The sequence below is a fragment of the Bombus affinis genome, chromosome 8 (genome assembly GCF_024516045.1).
Source record: "Bombus affinis isolate iyBomAffi1 chromosome 8, iyBomAffi1.2, whole genome shotgun sequence".
Taxonomy (NCBI): domain Eukaryota; kingdom Metazoa; phylum Arthropoda; class Insecta; order Hymenoptera; family Apidae; genus Bombus; species Bombus affinis.
The window spans coordinates 12,316,257-12,335,214 of record NC_066351.1 but is presented as its reverse complement, the minus strand read 5'-3'; the positions used below and the strand labels follow the sequence as shown (position 1 = coordinate 12,335,214).

Genomic DNA, 18,958 nt, shown 5'->3' with positions numbered 1-18,958 from the left:
CGAAAAATTAATGTGAATATACTTTATCTTTTTATAATTATACATAGATATCATAATTGTAATAAAGTAGAAGTAAGATATAAATATTCGGAACAAAAATAGAACATATTAATGTAAAAATATATGTGCTACTAAATTACTGTGAAAAAATTAAAATAAAAAAGATACAAATAAGAAACAAATCTAGGTTGTTATGTTATCTATTATTTATTGTCATTTAGTATGGCAGCACATATTATCATACAAACATTTCATAAAGTCGGGGAAACTGTATTGATAAGGTTATGTTTACATAAGTTTGCAACCTTACAATCTTGTCACTATTACCAGATTTATGTTCTCTATTGTTTTATATTATATAAAATTAGTAAGTTGCCACATAACATGGCATACGAAAGAGGAGTCTGATTGGTTATTTCTGATAGAACCAATACAATCATAAAAATAAATTCGCATTTGGCTAAAAGTTTCAACATTTGCAAATAAAATCATATACACTGAACTCTAAACCACAATCATATTAACAGGTTTTATAGAAGATAGGTTTCACATATGAAACACTTATATATTGATGTCTAGGGAAAATTATCTGAAAATTGAATTATGGCTAGTTGTGAAAAATCAACATGAAAAACAGGAAGATTTACATTCTGCGCATGTGTGACATGGTATGAATGCTTAGAAAAAGATAAAGATGCTGTACCCATCTCTGTCTACCTCAAGAACGTAAACTTTGTAGACCATCCATGTGATTTTTCACGACTAGACACGACTGAATTTTCAGATGATTTTCCCTACTCCAGGTTGAGGCATGTTTATATGATGGTGCTCTGAACTACAGTCTACTATCTCTATTACTACTAAACTAATTATAAAGTACCGTAGTTTTATTAAAGTGTAGCGAATACATGAAAAACTTTAGTATTATAACCACGAAACTTAATAATATGCGTGTAACCTAAATGTAAAATGATTCCAAATTTAGAAACGCATCAACAAAATGTTGACGACCCGGTTGAAAAAATGTTAAAAAAAACTGGTTGTATGGAATTGCATTACGAAGTTCAAGTATTAGCTTTGTTATTATATTATTATATATACATATATTATATGTGCAATTATGAAATCATATAATGTAAAAATATTATTAATTTTTCATTGCATTTTTAGGAGTGTATAGTAGAAACTCAAGATTGGAGAAAGTGTCAAGAGCAAGTAAAAAGATTCAAAGTGTGTATGGACAAATATCAAAAAGAAAGAGAAAAGTCATACTTAAATAAATAAACATGTCGTTAATGAATTATGTAAAACGTGTGTTTATTTATCCTATAAAATATTCAAAAAGTGAACATTATAAAATGGTGTTAGTTGTAAGATCAGACATAACCATGGGAAAGGGAAAAACTGCTGCACAATGTGCCCATGCTGCAGTAGAGTGTTGTCGTCAAATATCAGCTAATGAAAAATATCAGCAAATATATGAATCTTGGTTATTTCAAGGTCAACCTAAAATTGTATTACAGATATCTGATAAAGAGAAGTTAATGTCATTGGCTAGTAATGCTCGTAAAGCTGGTTTAATAATTTCTATAATAAAAGATGCAGGTAAAACACAATTAAAATCTGGTACAATATCTACTCTTGGAATTGGGCCTGGTCCAAAGCACTTGATAGACGATCTTACTTCACAATTAAAGCTATTATAAATTTGAATAAGATTATTATTGTTAAAAGTGTATAAAGAAATAATTAGTTGGCATTATCTAAATAAATTTATAATTGATTTGAAACTTTTTTGTTTTAACTAATACTTTATTAATTATTAATGCTTTGTTTTTCTACGTAGCTTTCATACAAGAGGATATCGACAAAATGTAGTTGTTAAAAACTCTATGTATTAAAAGACATACATACAGAATATTTTTAATTGGAACATGTTTAGTTATTATATTTCTTTATAATATAGTAACATACAATCTTGCATACAAGCTTATGCCAGCATAATTTGCACATTTGTCTTTTACTTTTGAAATTACCAATCTAGGAATAATAGGTACATATTTTCAGAATTGATTCACATACATTAATTTACAAACTTTCAGCAATATTTTAAAAATAGAATAAACATTTGTACATATCCTATGAATATCAAATATTTTGATCCTTTTTTATAAAATAAAAAAGCACTGCTATGCATGAACAATTTTTTTAGAATTATTTTATTTACATTTTCTTGGGTGTGAGATTTTTATGAATGAATCTAAAGAAAATGTTATAATTTTAGTTTTCTATATTGTAATAATTTATTTTTATAAGTATTAATATGTTTGAATTATTATATCTTATAGAATACATGCACACAATTTATAAGTATATCAGGTAGATATTTTATTACTTTAATACTTGATTTGTTACAAGATTGAGCAAAAAAGTTATAGTTGCCTATAAGAGCATAAATGAATGTCAATGAATGAAACTCTCGCATAAAGCATCACAGCTTTATATGTTTCAAATAACATATATTTGAGTGTTTTGTGGTGCTATTTATTTAAAAGAAAAAGTAAAAGTATAGTTATAGACCAAAAAATATATTAAGACGATAACAACCATTATTAAAATACATATAAAAGATATATTTATGATAATCCTATTGGTTCAAATTTTAACACAGTATTTACTGCAATATAATACTGAAAAAATTATTAATGCATATAGAATACTTTTTATGAGTACCTTATGTATAATATATTCATGAATAATTTCATTTATGTACATCAGAATCATACATGTTTTTACAAATATATACTAATAAAATAAACATAAAGACAGTCAATTAATTTATTTTCAGCTTTCATACTTTTCTAAAATGTGCAATGGAACAGTTTTCATACAGAGCAAATATACATAAGTACAGAATGTGGAATTAGAAATAAAATTAGACATAAATCTTTTACAAATACAACTGTGTATGATTACCTCATTAAAATTTTTACATATAATTAATAAATAGTGATGGATGAAGTATTAAGAATTAAATTATTAATTGGTGTTAAATTCTTATGATCAAAGAGTATGACATGAGCAATCTAAAGTTGAAATTTGACATTACAAGATTGTATTTCCTAGTATTATAAATAGTAAAAAATATGACTAAAGACTATACGTATATAAGTACCATTATAAATAACATGTAATCCCTTAGATATTAGATACTGATAGCTAATTATTATTATATACAGTAGCATAAAAGTTATACAGAATGTTTTGTAAAATATGGTAAACATTTTAAAGGGTATTTCTGCAGGTCAAAATAAAATGAAAGTGAAAAATAAAAAATTGCATTTGCAACTAATTGAATTAATTACTGACATGTAAAAAACAATAAAAATATTGCGAAGGCCTGGCAAGGTGATGGCAATTTCAAGCCACCAATGCAAGTCTGTGTCTATTGTTCTGATCTTTGATCTAGAGGTGGCAAACATTCATTAAACATATTTAATAAATAGTATGTATGTTCCATAATGATCATATCTTTATTTGAAAATGACTTCTAAGATATCGTCATCGTTTCTAACTTAGAATAATTTCAGAACAACAGAATTATTGTAACAACGAAACCGGAACGTTGGAAAAACTATTTGACGTAATAACTTAAAATCTCTTTTTTATTTATATATTAATTCGTAGTTAATAACTTGTAGTACTAATATCAATTTAATTTATTTCTCTGTAGTTGTTCTATTTTTAGTTGTTTTTGCTTTCTCACTTTTTATTTCGTGTATACCCGTGTATATATAAATATTACTGCGTGTAATAGTTATTTTTCGTTTGTTTTGATATGTGTATATTCTCTGTATTGCGTATATATCATAGCACCACTTCCATCCATCCACATTCATGTAAAGAACTTTACTGTAGCTATTTTAGTTGATTTCTATTTTTTATTTTTGTCTTACTTTGGCTTTTAGAAGTACCCTTTAAATTTTATACCATTTTTTAGCAAACACCTTGCATAGAAGATAACATCTATTTATATCTACAAACTGATACAACTCAATCGTATATCTACATTTTTTTAAATAAAAAATTATTTAAAGATACTCATATCATACTCACCAATTTTTTTCATTCTTCATTGTGTCAATTATTAGCTTCCTATCACAAATGTAAATTTGATTATTAGTATATCTCTAATTACACATTGTTCAGAATATATCAGTCTCAAGTATATAGCAGAGTATCATCAATTCTATAAAATTTTTGTTATTTGGCAAACAGTATGTACCAAACTATAAGTTTGAATTTTCATATCTGTAATTCTTTGCCTTTTGTGCCTTGACATTAAGTAATTATTTTAGTAAGTTCTGGAGGTTCTACATAATTATTCAATACATGTGGTGCTTCATTAAATTCATCAAGTTCATCCCCATTATCTGCTCCTTGTGCAAGTAAAAAATATTGTTCGCTTCGAGTTGGCCAAAGTAAATGTGCCATTACACAATATGCAAAACAATCAGCAGAGTATGTAATACCTACAACCATAAAGTGCACAAATAAAAATGGTGTTATATTTAAAATTTTATGATGTACTTACCCAATAGAAGTTTAAACCTCCACAATGCACTTACTTGAAGAGCAATAAGTGCTATAATAGGTAAGTAAATAAACCAAACCAATGAAGATGCACCAAAATGAAGTAGAAAATTTAATTTCTGAGTATTATGTTCATACGTCATAGTGTTTCTGAGTTCACATAAAAACCAAACCATTATTGCACTACGAAAGAAAAGTATAAACCAGCCTGGCCATGTTTGATACTCATCAATATCTTCAATAATATCAACCTCAGTCTAAAAATATTATCTTTGTACTTAATTGAAATTTCATTTCCACAGAAGGAAATATGTATGAATAGAAGCATACCATATTCCACACATATAAGAGAATATGAACTATTCCATAACAAAGCCATATAGTAAAGACCAATGGCTTCCATGTCAATTCCATTCTAGTTACAGCCCATCCTTTAGCAAGTAGGAGAAGAAGTAACATGAATGATGTCTAAATCATATAAAAATAGTTATGTAAAAATAAAAGTATTATAAATTATTTTTATTAATTATTATAAGTTATTTGATTATAAATAATAAAGAGGACAAAAATTATTTATTAAAACTCACTCTTGATAAAATATCAAAAATATCTCCAGCAACTTCTAATTGTTCATATCCTACTCCATCAATAGCAAATTTCAACACGTGTATCAAAATTAAACACAATGCTATGAACTCTAATAATAAACTAGCTGTGAATAATCTTGTTACAGGATGCTTTTGTAATCTTACAGCATATAATTGTAATGGCACAAGTATAATGTAACACATAAAAAACAGCAAGTACAATTCTATAGTATTCTGTCTATCATATGAAAACTGATATGTTAAGCTATTTAGGCCACTAGTATTTGGATTTCCATTTACTAGCCAAATATCGTATTCTAATTCATCATATTTATCATAGTATTCCCACTGACAAGTAGTTGTATTTCTGTAACATGCCACTAGACTCATATACCAAAAACGTGGCTGCCAAAAATCTTCTATAACATATGTAAATTGATATCCCTTTACAATGTTCCATATGGAATCTTCATCTGGACATAATTTACCTTTTTGGCAAGGTACTCTCCTTTATAAAAAAAGACATTAAGTAATTGAAGTTTCTAATGCTACTTTGAAGAATTACAAAACAGAATTTAAAAAAACGACTTACCTCAAAAAATCTTGTCCTTTTTCATTACAATGCATATCGTAAGAACTTTGATTCAAAGTGTTAAACATAAGAGTACAAGCAATGTTTTTGTCGCTTAATGTACGATTACCATAATATTCTAAAAAATAACCACGATCTAAAACTGACAATGTAATTGGAGCAGAAAAGTTGCTTTTCGACGTTACATTGCCGAAAATATATCCAACCGAATCTTTTTGACGATGACGATCAGTTTTTTGAAAACCGAATTTTATGAGAAAACGGAAGAATTCCTTTGTATTAAAGGTACCCGAAATATGTGTACTTTTAACATAGTTGATTTGTGATATGATACACAATGTAAAGTAAATTAACAAAATTTCTCGAAGTATTAACATTGTTAAGCGCAACTTGATATCTCGTTCCTCAAATTAGATGTCAAGAAGCATCAATTTCATAGTTTTTTAACATTTTCCTCTTATTGAACACAGCTGTTAAAGATAACCGAGTACGCACTACATTCAGTCAAATTCCGTGTCCATCAAGAGACGCCACATTTTGAAAGCGTCAGTGTAAAGATTTCACAAACACAGACACATTCACATGTATATTGCGATATTAAAAAATATCACTACAAGATTTATTCGTTAAACGTTAATGAGCCATACTCGTGATTTAACCTCGGTTTTCTTATTGATTTTCCCCACCCAAAGAGACCGACCGCTGCAAAACGTTTTGTCACTACTATTACCGCACTGTTCTCATAAATTTTCGCGCGCTTACATAGGATACCCATGCTTCGACTAATCTATCCTGTTAATCTTTATTTATTTCAAATTCACTTTTATGTTCAATTACGTAAATGTAATCTTAAATGTAAAAGGACAAGGCAATAAATTCACTTGTACATATTTTTTTTGTAGATTAAACAATTGTCACATGATATGCATGTGAAACATATGTCGCAAGTTTATGTTCACATTATATAATGAATTCATTGAAATGCAAATTATTATAAATATATGTGTATGTATTCAAAGAATTGTATTCAAACCCAAACTCAATGCAATTTTTATGCAGTCGAGACATAACCTCAATGTGAAAATTTAGTAAAAATGTATTGCAATTTAGTTACAAAAAAATTAACCAAATTAATATGTGTATTAGATATAATTTTATTTTTATCAATTTTTCAATAAAATATAATTAAATGTAAACAATTTTAAGTTAAAGCTTGCTGTATTAACATAAACTGTTCTATTACTGTGCCTAAATTAAAAGAATGAACCATTATTTATCTTTAAGCATATGTATATATATTCTATGTTGTGTAACTTAAGTATAAATAATTTCTTTAAAGTTAGGATTGCTATCGCTAAATGAAAATACTCTTTTCGAAGTTTTCAATGATTAAAAAATACCATGTTATTTGATGAATAATTTCATCAAATAATATTCTTTCGTAACAAAGCAGCTAAAATTGTTAAAATTTCTTAAACTGCTGGCGCACCCTATGTAAGAGTATCTTACTTTTATTTATAACTTCATTTCTGAACATATAATTTATTATGTTTATATATATATATGTATATATATGTGTGAATAGTAATAGTATTGATTAATTATATGATAAAAAATGCAGATCTTTTCTTCTAATTTGAACATATACTCATTAAGAAAAAAAAATTGAATTTAAGAGACGAAGTCTAAAAAATAACGAAATAAATTCCATATGTTACCTAATTATTGTTTTACAAAATAGTGTGACACAGACCAATAATTGGGTAAATAGGATATTTTACTGTTTTAATAAAGGATTATGTTACTTTATGACTATAAAAGATTATGTTTAAAACAAGATGTCTACTTTAAACGACTAAGCAACACTCTTATCTCAAATAAATAGATGTTTTGATAATTTTGCACTACTTTTGTGTTAAAATAATTATGTTATATACCTACATTATAACTGTAAACATCATAGAAATCATATATATTACAATTTATATAAGGGAAATTCAAAATTTTGTTATAATAAGACATGAAACCATTTTTTACGCGCAATAGACGCTTAGTATCCATCTTATAATGCAATCTTTATGTCTGCATCACATGATTTATATTGTTATATATTGAAAACGATTGTTTTCTAGAAACTGGTATGTCACATTTAAGTGTTTTAAGACTCTAAATAGCTAATGCGATTTTTATAAAAATAAAAATTGTTCACACATGCAATACCAAGCTCGTGTTACCATCACATCATCGATATGTATATTGCTTTCTTTTTTATGAAATTTCTTTTTTCCGCAATAATTTTACCTGGTTGAATTTAGTATTTTTTTTTTCAAAATATATTTTGATTCTAGCAAAGAAACGAAAATCAGACTTGATACTGCATGAATGGTATTAAATAACTCGTTTTTTTATATATTAATGAGGTTATGACTTTTGTGCATCACATTTGAAAAAAACGTATTGAATCGGTCTTTTTTCAATTAATTTTCTTATAAATTTTTACCACTTTACCATTATTCCATGGTATCAATGTACGACTCATCTAAAATTACATCAATTTTATACCATAGATCATTGAGTTATAAAACATCAAGACAGGCTTCGTCGTCCATTCTCTTGAAGACTATGCATTTCGGTAGTGTCTATTTTAAACTTGTAATTTCACAACTATTAATCGAATTTTCACGAAAAATGTTTGATAATCAGCAGCGTTGGTTCCACTATAATGATTAACAATGAAAGTTATCGGACAATTTTGCAATAATTAAAGAATTTTTATTGTTTTTCCACAAGCTATCCTGATGCCGTGAAGAGACACTCGTTCGAAAATCAGGCTGTGTATGAAAGTAAATAATATTTAGCAAAAAATAAAAGCTGCTGAATAAGACCTGATACACGTAGCAATTTACTCATGCATTTCTTGTACCTCGATCGATGCATTATTTTAAATAATCATGCATTAATTTAACCGATTATTTACTGCTTCACCGTTTTTCGAGAAACTTAACGTTCAACATATTCAGTAGGCTACTCTCTATGGTCGGCAGTCACAAACGTATACAGGGGTAGTACGCGTCAGTAGGCATTGTTGGTATACGTATTAACTGTGCTTGTTATCTGTTGCTGAGAAACGTTTCGTTTCGTTTCGTTTCTCAAGGAGATTATTTGCACTAATAATTGAAAAATGGAGGACAAAACTGGGAATAGCTCTGTGGAGAGTGCGGAAAACACCAGTTCAGTGAAGAAGATAGCGAAGCCGAAGTCTACAAAATCGCAACGGCCAAAATCTTCGCACCCACCAACTTCTGAAATGGTAAACGCTGCCATTAAGGAACTAAAGGATCGTAAGGGATCATCTCTTCAAGCAATTAAGAAATATATTGCATCGACGTACAAGGTTGATGGAGAGAAATTGGCACCATTTATTAAAAGATATTTGAAGTCAGCCGTTACCTCTGGCGCTGTTGTTCAGACAAAAGGTAAAGGTGCTTCTGGATCATTTAAACTGTCTACAATTAAAAGCTCCGAGTCAAAGAAGATACATCGAACTGTCAAAGTATCGAAACTGAAGAAACCCAAGAAATCCGTAGAGAAGAAAACGTCACCGATTCGAAAACCTGTGTCGCCAAAGAAGTCGAATTCCCCAAAGAAGACCGAAGATGCTAAGAAATCGACAGCTGTGAAAAAATCTACGGTCAAAGCAGCTCAGAAATCTGAGAAAGTTGAAAAAGTTAAATCTGTAACTGAATCTAAGGCTATGTCAAAGAGTAAAAAGACAACTAAAGCACCAGCGGCTAAAACAAAAACCCCAAAACCGAAGAAAGCTACGGCTTCCAGAACGGTGAAATCAGCAGCAAAAAAATAATTGCTTAATTATCAAATTTTATTCTAAAAATAAATGGCCCTTTTCAGGGCCACAAATTCATATCTGATAAGGAACGACTCTTACGACAACTTCAACAGTATTCATTTTCATCTTTTTTATTTTTTTACACGACAATAAAAAAACCTAACCTAGTCATCAGTAAAATTGTCTAAATCTATCCGCATATTGCATATCCTCACATAAATTCGAAAATTTATATTATTTGACGTTGATATTAAATCAACTCAAATTTTAATTACAAATTACCGAAGAACTCTATGATTTTAATTTGAAAATTATAAATTTAAGTACAAAAATTCTTACTTTTTCAAAATTTCTAAAAATAATGTCGCTTTGTATTATTAATCCCAATAATTCTTGTAAGCAGCTTTGTAAAACGACAATCAACATGTTTATTTCATTTACAATTCGTTTTAAAAATTCGATATTTCGGGTATTATCAATGGAGAAAAGAAACACTTGCTATTTCTTAGACCTCTATAATACTAGTTTACGGTGTAATAAGATCGAAATATAATTAACATAAGGATATAAAATCTTGGCCAGGACCGTGTAAACATTTTTGATATTGACTTTCCATTTTCTAATTTATTAAACTACTTGAAATGGTTAATATTTTCAATTTCATTTAAATAAAATATCATTAATCTCTATTGCTATCACTAATCACTAATCAAAAAATCATAAATTATCTTTGTGTACAATTATGCGACTTTAACATGTTGCTTGACGTATATACATTTTTCGTATATAAAACATTAGGAATTTATTTTAATTAATATTAAAACTGGTATATGTATATATATACGTGTATCCTGTACATACCTTCGAACTAAATTTCTTAAAAGATTTCTTCATTAAGGCTCATTCTCCGAATGAATCCAGTAATAATGTGTGAGTGGGTTATAAAATGGTAAAAATACATATGAACGGAAAATGTAGAAAAGGATAAGTTTCCATGAGCATTTGTGGCCCTAAAAAGGGTCAGTAGTTGAAGTAATCATTTGTTTATTTTGAGCTAGTGTATTTCGTAACAGCGTTAGTTCCTTCACTAACCGCATGCTTAGCCAACTCTCTTTGTCGATCGTTTATTGTAGTGCTCTAAGCGAGATGCTTCTGCTGTAATGCGTTCAAAAATATCATTTATAAAACTGTTCACGATACTCGTGGCATTACTAGAAATACCAGTCAGTATTTGGATACACTTGTTTCAAAACTTTATAAATAATAAAATAGTGAATAGCGTAGCTTTCCTTCCTCCTACGTCTCTTCTTGTCAGCTTTACTGATATTTTTCTGGACTTTACCAGTTTTCTTCACTGCCTTCCCACTAGCTTTTGGCGGCACTATTGATTTACGTTTATTTATTATACTATCATTAATGGATTCATTTCACTTGTATAATAAGTTTAAGTCAAAAAGTACCAATTCTAAATCACCATCAACTACATCTGCATTTTTTACAAGTTTCTTATTACATTGATCATAAATGATTGTACTTTTACTTTAAGACAAAATACTTTAAGATTTTAAATTTGGGTAATAAATAGTACATTTATTATATAATGATATAACGTAATAATATGTAAAACAATGATGAAATATTTTTCTGTTAATAATACGAACAATTTTCCAATACGATTATGAGGGCCTATAGCACGGCCCACAGAGTACTCATATTCTTTATTATAATTTTTAGCACCCTTTGGGGCCTTTTGTGTACCAGATGAAACACGGCTGTCCGTTCCATTTTACGACGGACATGAAAAACATTGGTCTATCCGGCAATGAGCCGTATCAGGTAATTTTCCAAAGGTTCAATCTGTAGTATTTATATATATAAGATATTCTAAAATAATAGACTATATATAGCTACAGAAAAATGTTCAAATATTTTATGACACTAATAATTTTGAAAATTTTCAATGAAATTTCTTATTTTAATCATTTTACAAAATTTAGTAACATAGGTTGTCGATGATTATTGTGACAATTGTGTAAATCCGAAGGATTAAAAGAACAAAGTAAAATCCGAGAAGATCCTTTGTCTTGAAGATAATTTGCGGCCCTCAAAAGGGCCATTTTATGGATATATTGTTATTTATGTTATTTTCTTGGCAAAAGTGCCGCTTGAATGTTTGGCAAAACATCTCCTTGACTGATGGTGACTCCATATAGTAATTTGTTTAATTCCTCGTCATTACGGATGGCGAGTTGAACGTGTCTAGGTATGATTCTGGATTTTTTATTGTCTCGTATTGTATTTCCAGTCAATTCCAAATCTTCAGCAGCCAAATATTCCAAAACTACAGCCAGGTAGACAGGAGCACCAGATCCCACGGGTTCGGCGTAATTACCTTTCCTCAGAAGTCTATGGATACGACTAACAGGAAATTGGAGTCCCGCTTTGAACGAACGCGATGATTTTCCCTTCGCCTTTGTTTTCTCTCCTTTTCCACGACTGGACATTTTAGATTTATACTATTTACATATCCGTTCTCAGGGCAAAGGGCCTTGAACAAAACTCCTGCAAGATTTAAGATATTTTTAAGGACGTTCTGCTTTCTCTTGGCCTTGTAATTTCCCTTTTCAGTTTAAATCTAATGAATTGTAGTGATATTTAGTAATTAAAAATTTTTTAGTAATTTAGTAAAATTTCTTATGGTAATTTATTATTGGAATTTTTAAAATTTCTCTTAAAAATTTAAAAACCTTAAAAAAAGGTGTGTATTAAGCAATGAGAGAGAAATTGATTCTATATTAAGTTTCTTTGGATATATTAGGTCATCCCATAAGTTCGTGCCGTTTTTCGAGCGGTTATATATGTTAAGATTGTTTACATACCTTTCAGTTTCATGAAAAAATGTCATCCCCCTCTCGTTGTACAACCTTTTCCTATTTTTCTGGTAGGGCCATTATTCCGTCTCGATAAAAGTTCTCCTGTTTTTCTTTAAAATAATTTTATATAATATATTTTTGAGAATGTCAATATTTTCAAATTTTTTACCTACTAAAAAGTGTTGTAATGCTCTGAACAGGTGGTAATCAGATGGGGCAATGTCTGGGGAATATGGGGGATGTGGTAAAATTTGCCAATTAAATTCAGACAATTTTTTTGTAACGCTTCCGTTCCGTAAGTTCATGGGGTACTCAAACGTCCAACTTTGACACCAACCCCATTTTTTTTAAACACCTATGAATCGTTGACTTAGGTATTTTCAGAACATTTGACATCTCTTGAACTGTTAAACTTCGTGATTTTTCAACAAGATCCCGAATTTTATCTTCGTCTGTCTGAGGAGGACGCCCAGAGCGTTCCTCGTCTTGTAAACAGAAATTCCCAGCTTTAAAACGATGGAACCACTTCCTACAGGTGCGAGATGAAAGCGCATTTTCTCCGTAAACAGCACATATGTTTTTCGTGGCAATTGTTACAGAACTTCCTTTCCGAAATTCATATAACATGAGATGTCGAAAATGGATACGCATTTCACTCATGATATTTTATTGTTAGAAGTCACTGTGTTCATTATATTACGATCTATATTACGAAGATGAACGATGGAATAGAACTTTCCTCGCTCGAAATATTACTGTGAATGAACTGCACAAGCCGGTTCATCATATTTATTAGGAACCGAACCAACAGCAGCGCACCAATCAGAATGCAGCACCTAAGAAACACTCGGCTTTTTAACCCCTCCCTATATTTAATACGCTTCCACTGACATCTAACAATTCAAAATCTCTTTCTTTTAACATTAAACAAATCTTTTTTATTTTTCACTATGTGGCTTTTATGTGGTACCTGAGACTGTTGTGTGCCTTAATGCCCGCTCTAAACCTGTAATTTATTGGTTAGGTACATTGTTGATTGGTGGTTTATTTTTATTTTCACTTCAGTAGTGATAGGATAAAAGTTTCAAAACCCATAAGCATAATGGTTATTGTAATGGGGCTATGGTTCTGGATTATTTTTGTTAGTTTTCCTATTTCTTAATGGAATTTCGTTTATGTTGTATCGTACTATTTTGTTTATTAGTGGATTGTTGTGATTATTTTTTAATGTCCTGCGTGTTAATCTTTTTATGTGTTTTATGTGTTTCTATTCATATGTTTTTTAACGATTACTGGAGTTATATAGTTGTAATTGACAGGGTGTGTTGCATTTTGAATTTGAGTTACTATTTGTGTTGCTAGTAGTTGATATGGGAATACTTGGTATATTGTGGAAGGTGGCGGCTAATAATTCAACTTTCTCCTTCTTTGAAAAGGCTGATTCAGCCTGGATTTCTAGAGAAGGTATTGATAAGTCGTTATTGTGTAGTGTGTTATATATTTTCTAGAGAGTTATCTGTTATGCTGAGGATTTACATTTGGTGGTGTCACTTTGCTTGTTTTGATTTGTGTGGTGAGAATGTTTCTGGCTAGTTTTTGTTTTGAGAATCTTATTGTTCATTTTTGGACTTGATGAGGTGGTGCCAAGGATGATTAGAAGTTATTGTGTACATATATGTCTTGGTTTTGAAAGTGAATTTGTTGTATGCGTTATGTAGCTTGTTTTCTACAGCTTTTCTATTTTGCGGTCAATATTTTGCAGATTAATGAGATATGTGCTTATTCTGTGTCTATTGCAAAGGTTTCTGTTGGGGTTTTTATTGTAATTTGACTTGTCCTTGTGCTTGGTAGTATAAGCATTGTATGAATGATTTTTTAGAGTCATATTTTACCCAATACCTGCATGAGTGAAATATGATTCCTACTTTCCTGACTTCTAATATACTGGTTCCTGGAGTGAACGTGATTTTGTATATTGGGTAGCTTGAGAATTGGCCTTTTTGTATTTGGGTACAGGATGTTGGCTTTAGATTATAGCTTTTGAGTTCTGTCAGTATATCATGGTAATCTATTTTAGGAAGTCCATTTAAGGACATTGTTATGACCTTCTCGCGTGTAAAGAGTAATTATATATTGTTTTTGGTACAAAATGTCTTAAATTTGATATGTTGCTGAGTGTTTCTAAAGGTTATTTTAGTCTGGTTTAAAAAACATTTGATTTGGAAGCCATCATAATATGTGTATGGAGATCTTTTTGTGAGTATATGTAGAATAATGGACCAGGGTGGATTACATGTGGGTTTTGTGTTTGTATTATCTATGTATGTTTCTATGTCTTTTGTTTTGTTTGAGTTTATGAGAAAAGGGGATGTGCTTTTTGGAGATGGGTTTTGTTCAGTGTTGAAGCAGTTTCAAAGTATTAGGTCATCCCATAAGTTCGTTCCGTTTTTCGAGCGGTTATATATGTTAAGATTGTTTACATACCTTTCAGTTTCATGAAAAAACGTAATCTCCCTCTCGTTGTACAACTTCTTCCCATTTTTCAAGTGCATTGGTCCCTTATCGCCGTATGTTTATAAACCGACACATGAAATGTATACACAAAAGTCGGCACGAACTCATGGGATGACCTAATAATTTGAATAGATTAAAGATTGGTATGTTTAGTGCGAGAGTTAGCACCATACTCACAGTTTTTGGACCTTGGACTTGTATGGTTACTATTTTGTTTGAATCTTTTAGTAACATAGATTTTCTTTTCACTCTTCTGGAGTAGGATTCTCTATTCTGTATTTTAGCTTGCCTGGAGGTTGTTCATAGTTTGTTTCATCATTTTTCCTTGACTTTGAGACCTTGAAAGGATAATTATGGTACCCGCCAGTCCACAGTCGTTTTAATGATGTTGATTTGCGCTAGACTTTTTGGCGAATGAGTGTATATTACATTGTAAATGCTTTGTTTTCTCTAGCTTCGCTGTTCGCTAAAGAACTCAAGTTGCGGACCAGCTGATCAGTTCTTTTCGTTTCGCTGTCAAGGACGAACCTTAATATACCTATTCTCAACAAATGCTATCGGATGGATTAATAATTGGCAATATATATTCGTAACGAAGACAAAATTATAATTACACTTTAATATGACCATTGCAAATTTGATATTTGTACCGAGAAATTTATGCATATTGTATGATTTTACTCGGACGCCATATTTGTTTCATCTATAGTCAGTCCAATGAGTCGAATTGGTAATAAAAAATACACGTGGTAATAAGTTGTAATTCGACTGCGCACTGACCTAACCAAACTTGTCGTTGAACCAAATAGTTTTTTCTATGTATTCGAAGCACGATTCTTACACAGTTGGCTGATGTTGCTCACGACAATAAGAAAACAAAAATTATACATGCATATCATTTTTTAACTAGCTACATATTTGTAATGACATTTGTAATTTCTGTAATAATAATAACGCTGTGAGATATACTGCCAGATATTCAAGTCAACTTTTACCAAAGGAAGTAGTTAATTCTTTCTAAGGGAATAATGATCTCATAGTAATAATAAAAATGATACCTACAGATTGTATCAAATTATTCCATAAATTATTTGAACATATGAACAAAATTAATCGGGAGTTACAAATACATAAGGCAATTTTATTTGAAAAATATGTATCACGAGATATTCCAATGAAGCATTAGGTCATCCCATAAGTTCGTGCCGTTTTTCGAGCGGTTATATATGTTAAGATTGTTTACATACCTTTCAGTTTCATGAAAAAATGTAATCCCCCTCTTGTTGTACAATCTTTTCCCATTTTTCTGGTAGGGCCATTATTCCGTCTCGATAAAAGTTCTCGAGTTTTTCTCTAAAATATGAAATGTATACACAAAGGTCGGCACGAACTTATGGGATGACCCAATAGAACGAGTGTTCTTGCGTTAGGAAAAAATTGTGGCCCTGAAAAGGGCCGTTTTGCTGATTGCATGTCAAAACAATGATTTTGCATTTTAACCTCCAAAACCATAAAGAGTGCGTCCTTGTCTCTTCAAAGCGTATACCACATCCATAGCCGTTACAGTCTTCCGTTTAGCGTGTTCGGTGTACGTAACCGCATCACGAATAACGTTTTCTAGAAAAACTTTTAAGACACCACGAGTTTCCTCGTAAATCAAGCCAGATATGCGTTTAACACCACCACGACGAGCCAAGCGACGAATTGCTGGTTTCGTGATACCCTGGATGTTATCACGAAGTACCTTCCTATGACGCTTCGCTCCTCCCTTTCCCAATCCCTTTCCTCCCTTTCCACGACCAGTCATGTTGAAAAATTTACTGGTTACTAGTGAAAGATTTTGTCCTGATGATTATCACTTTCAATATCAACGTTACCACTAAGGTTACTAAATTCGTCTCTGGTGTCGCATCGAGTGCCAGCGCTTTTATACTTTCGAACAGGTATATTCCCCACCATTTTATATCAGCCAATCAAATGTCGCGACGTATCAAGCCGAGATTATATATATTAGTACCTTGAAACATCTGCAGTACATATTCAAAAGCGCAGCAGCGTAGAAGGTTCTTTACTCATATAACGAACCATGACTCGCATTAATCAGTGCAATAGTAAGATAATGAAACCTAAAAGCTCGAAAAGTTACGTCATTCGGAAGATGCCTCCTTATCAAAAATGCACGAAATTGTTAATACCCAAGAAATCATTTGAAAAGCTTGTACACGAAATCTGTCGGAATGTACAACAAAATAAAAAAATAAATAACATATGAAAGTCTATTTGAATAATAAATCTGAATAATCAATCGGAACAGTTGAATTATTCGTATCTTTATCGCTAAATGAATAAACGAACAAAAAACATTATGTATACGTCTTTTTTATGGGCTACAAGATCTTAGAACCATATGTATCTTTTAACGACAGCATTTGCTGTAAAATCTAATATGTACATATGTGAATTGTTTAGAGGATCAAATCGACAACAACTTAAGTTAATAAGGATCAGAAAGCGATGACGACTTATATAAGTATATATACTTATACATATATTTCGGATTTAAAAAATCATGTTTTATGTGTTACTAGAAAGTCGATGGGAATACAAGATAGATAAACACCTGAAACTTTGGCTATGTAGAACCATATATATATCCAAAGAAACTTAATATAGAATCAATTTCCCTCTCATTGCTTAATACACACCTTAAAAAATTAATACTACGATAATAAAATCAATAATACGATATTACTGCATACATTCTATCGATTGTAACCTTGTACATTGAAACATGGAATAAATGTTACTGCATAATCTTTGTTGCTTCTTTCAATTCTTAATGAAATTTTTAAGAGAAATTTTTAAAATTCCGATAATGAATTACCGTAAGAAATTTTAATTACTAATTGCGAAAAAACTATTATTATGTCGTAAATATCACTACAATTCATTAGATTTAAACTGAAAAGGGAAATCACAAGACCAAGAGAAAGCAGAACGTCCTTAAAAATATCTTAAATCTTGCAGGAGTTTTGTTCAAGGCCCTTCGCCCTGAAAACGAATATCTATCTTCTAAATGTAGCTGCATTCTTCGTCGGTTGGTCGGCATATGTATATGTATACATGTAACGTATACTACATATGTACTATAGAATCTCCGGAGCTATGCTGTTGAGACCCTACCCCACCAACTACATATCACACGGGCAGTCAAGTCAGCAAAGGGATCTCCCCTCCGTTTTGCAGTTGCCCAGGTGTACCTTTGCATATTTTCTGAGAACAAAAGACCCGCCGGCACACCGTCTACCAATCCGCCTTTAGATATTTGAATTTGCGTTGCTTCCATACATACACTAAATCAAAAGATATTTATAGGTACGTAAAGGTAGGTAAAAAGATTACAGACATATTAATTTCTATTTTACAGGCGTTTGAATTTTTCATCTCATACTTTGGTTAAGAAGAGATATTTTTGTTTCGAGATATTTTCAGAAGACTATTACAAATCAACTATTAGAAATCAAAAAGTGAAACGATTAAACCAAATATAATTGATGAGGTGAGATACAGTGATTTACTGATTATACGGATTAAAGACAACTTGTCGCACACAGATTAATACTCCTCAAAACAATATTTGTTAGTAAAAAGAAATACTTCTCAAACAATGTCTCTGAAGGTAATACTCTATGATACGGTATGTACTTCACAAGACAATACTTCGCGAGGCTCATCGCATTCGTTATCGAAAATGTAGGTGTAAATCTTCTTCCTGTTGGATGTTCTTTTTCAAAAGCCCGATTTTTCACGAAATGAGGTAGGAACGTAAGGTGACAAGGTTTACAATGCGTCGGTTGCGTTTGAGGCAACTTATGTCAGCTATTAGTGAATTTAAGAATCTGGTAATCAGTTTCGTAAACGGTTTCCTTTGAATAGTGTTAAAATCCGGAAA

At 30.6% G+C, this 18,958-nt stretch overlaps 6 protein-coding genes across 12 annotated transcripts; 3 read left to right on the top strand and 3 right to left on the bottom strand.

Moving 5' to 3' along the window:
• The first annotated feature begins 683 nt into the window (after positions 1-683).
• LOC126919291 (cytochrome c oxidase assembly factor 4 homolog, mitochondrial) lies at positions 684-1,310 on the top strand. The gene is made up of 3 exons (XM_050728277.1): positions 684-803; positions 986-1,068; positions 1,171-1,310. Exons 1-3 carry the CDS (start codon positions 785-787, stop codon positions 1,282-1,284), a joined length of 216 nt encoding a protein of 71 aa, XP_050584234.1. The 5' UTR covers positions 684-784; the 3' UTR covers positions 1,285-1,310.
• On the top strand, positions 1,287-1,790 carry LOC126919284 (peptidyl-tRNA hydrolase 2, mitochondrial-like). Its single transcript, XM_050728266.1, has one exon. The coding sequence runs from the start codon at positions 1,287-1,289 to the stop codon at positions 1,704-1,706; it is 420 nt and encodes a 139-aa protein (XP_050584223.1). The 3' UTR covers positions 1,707-1,790.
• Positions 1,791-2,824: 1,034 nt separating this feature from the next.
• On the bottom strand, positions 2,825-6,968 carry LOC126919246 (integral membrane protein GPR180). Of its 2 annotated transcripts, XR_007711526.1 has the most exons (6): positions 5,773-6,968; positions 5,181-5,688; positions 4,924-5,061; positions 4,595-4,850; positions 4,117-4,532; positions 2,825-4,043 (listed from the first exon to the last, which is right to left on the bottom strand). XR_007711526.1 is itself a non-coding variant. In XM_050728182.1 (5 exons), exons 1-5 carry the CDS (start codon positions 6,147-6,149, stop codon positions 4,342-4,344), a joined length of 1,470 nt encoding a protein of 489 aa, XP_050584139.1. In that variant the 5' UTR covers positions 6,150-6,968; the 3' UTR covers positions 2,825-4,341. The 2 variants fall into 2 exon arrangements, 1 of the variants encoding a protein (XP_050584139.1); XM_050728182.1 differs by having other exon boundaries at positions 2,825-4,532.
• Positions 6,969-8,834: 1,866 nt separating this feature from the next.
• LOC126919274 (histone H1A, sperm-like) lies at positions 8,835-9,690 on the top strand. Its single transcript, XM_050728251.1, has one exon. It carries the CDS (start codon positions 8,954-8,956, stop codon positions 9,632-9,634), a length of 681 nt encoding a protein of 226 aa, XP_050584208.1. The 5' UTR covers positions 8,835-8,953; the 3' UTR covers positions 9,635-9,690.
• Positions 9,691-11,561: 1,871 nt separating this feature from the next.
• On the bottom strand, positions 11,562-16,424 carry LOC126919286 (histone H2A-like). Of its 6 annotated transcripts, none has more exons than XM_050728269.1 (4): positions 16,254-16,424; positions 12,662-14,976; positions 12,499-12,602; positions 11,562-12,181 (listed from the first exon to the last, which is right to left on the bottom strand). In XM_050728269.1, exon 4 carries the CDS (start codon positions 12,121-12,123, stop codon positions 11,761-11,763), a length of 363 nt encoding a protein of 120 aa, XP_050584226.1. In that variant the 5' UTR covers positions 12,124-12,181; positions 12,499-12,602; positions 12,662-14,976; positions 16,254-16,424; the 3' UTR covers positions 11,562-11,760. The 6 variants fall into 6 exon arrangements, with proteins under 6 accessions (XP_050584226.1, XP_050584225.1, XP_050584228.1 ...); XM_050728268.1 differs by having other exon boundaries at positions 12,662-13,328; positions 15,184-16,291; XM_050728271.1 differs by having other exon boundaries at positions 12,666-13,328; positions 15,184-16,291.
• Positions 16,425-16,443: 19 nt separating this feature from the next.
• Positions 16,444-16,897, bottom strand: LOC126919289 (histone H4). The gene has a single exon (XM_050728275.1). It carries the CDS (start codon positions 16,811-16,813, stop codon positions 16,502-16,504), a length of 312 nt encoding a protein of 103 aa, XP_050584232.1. The 5' UTR covers positions 16,814-16,897; the 3' UTR covers positions 16,444-16,501.
• Positions 16,898-18,958: the final 2,061 nt, after the last annotated feature.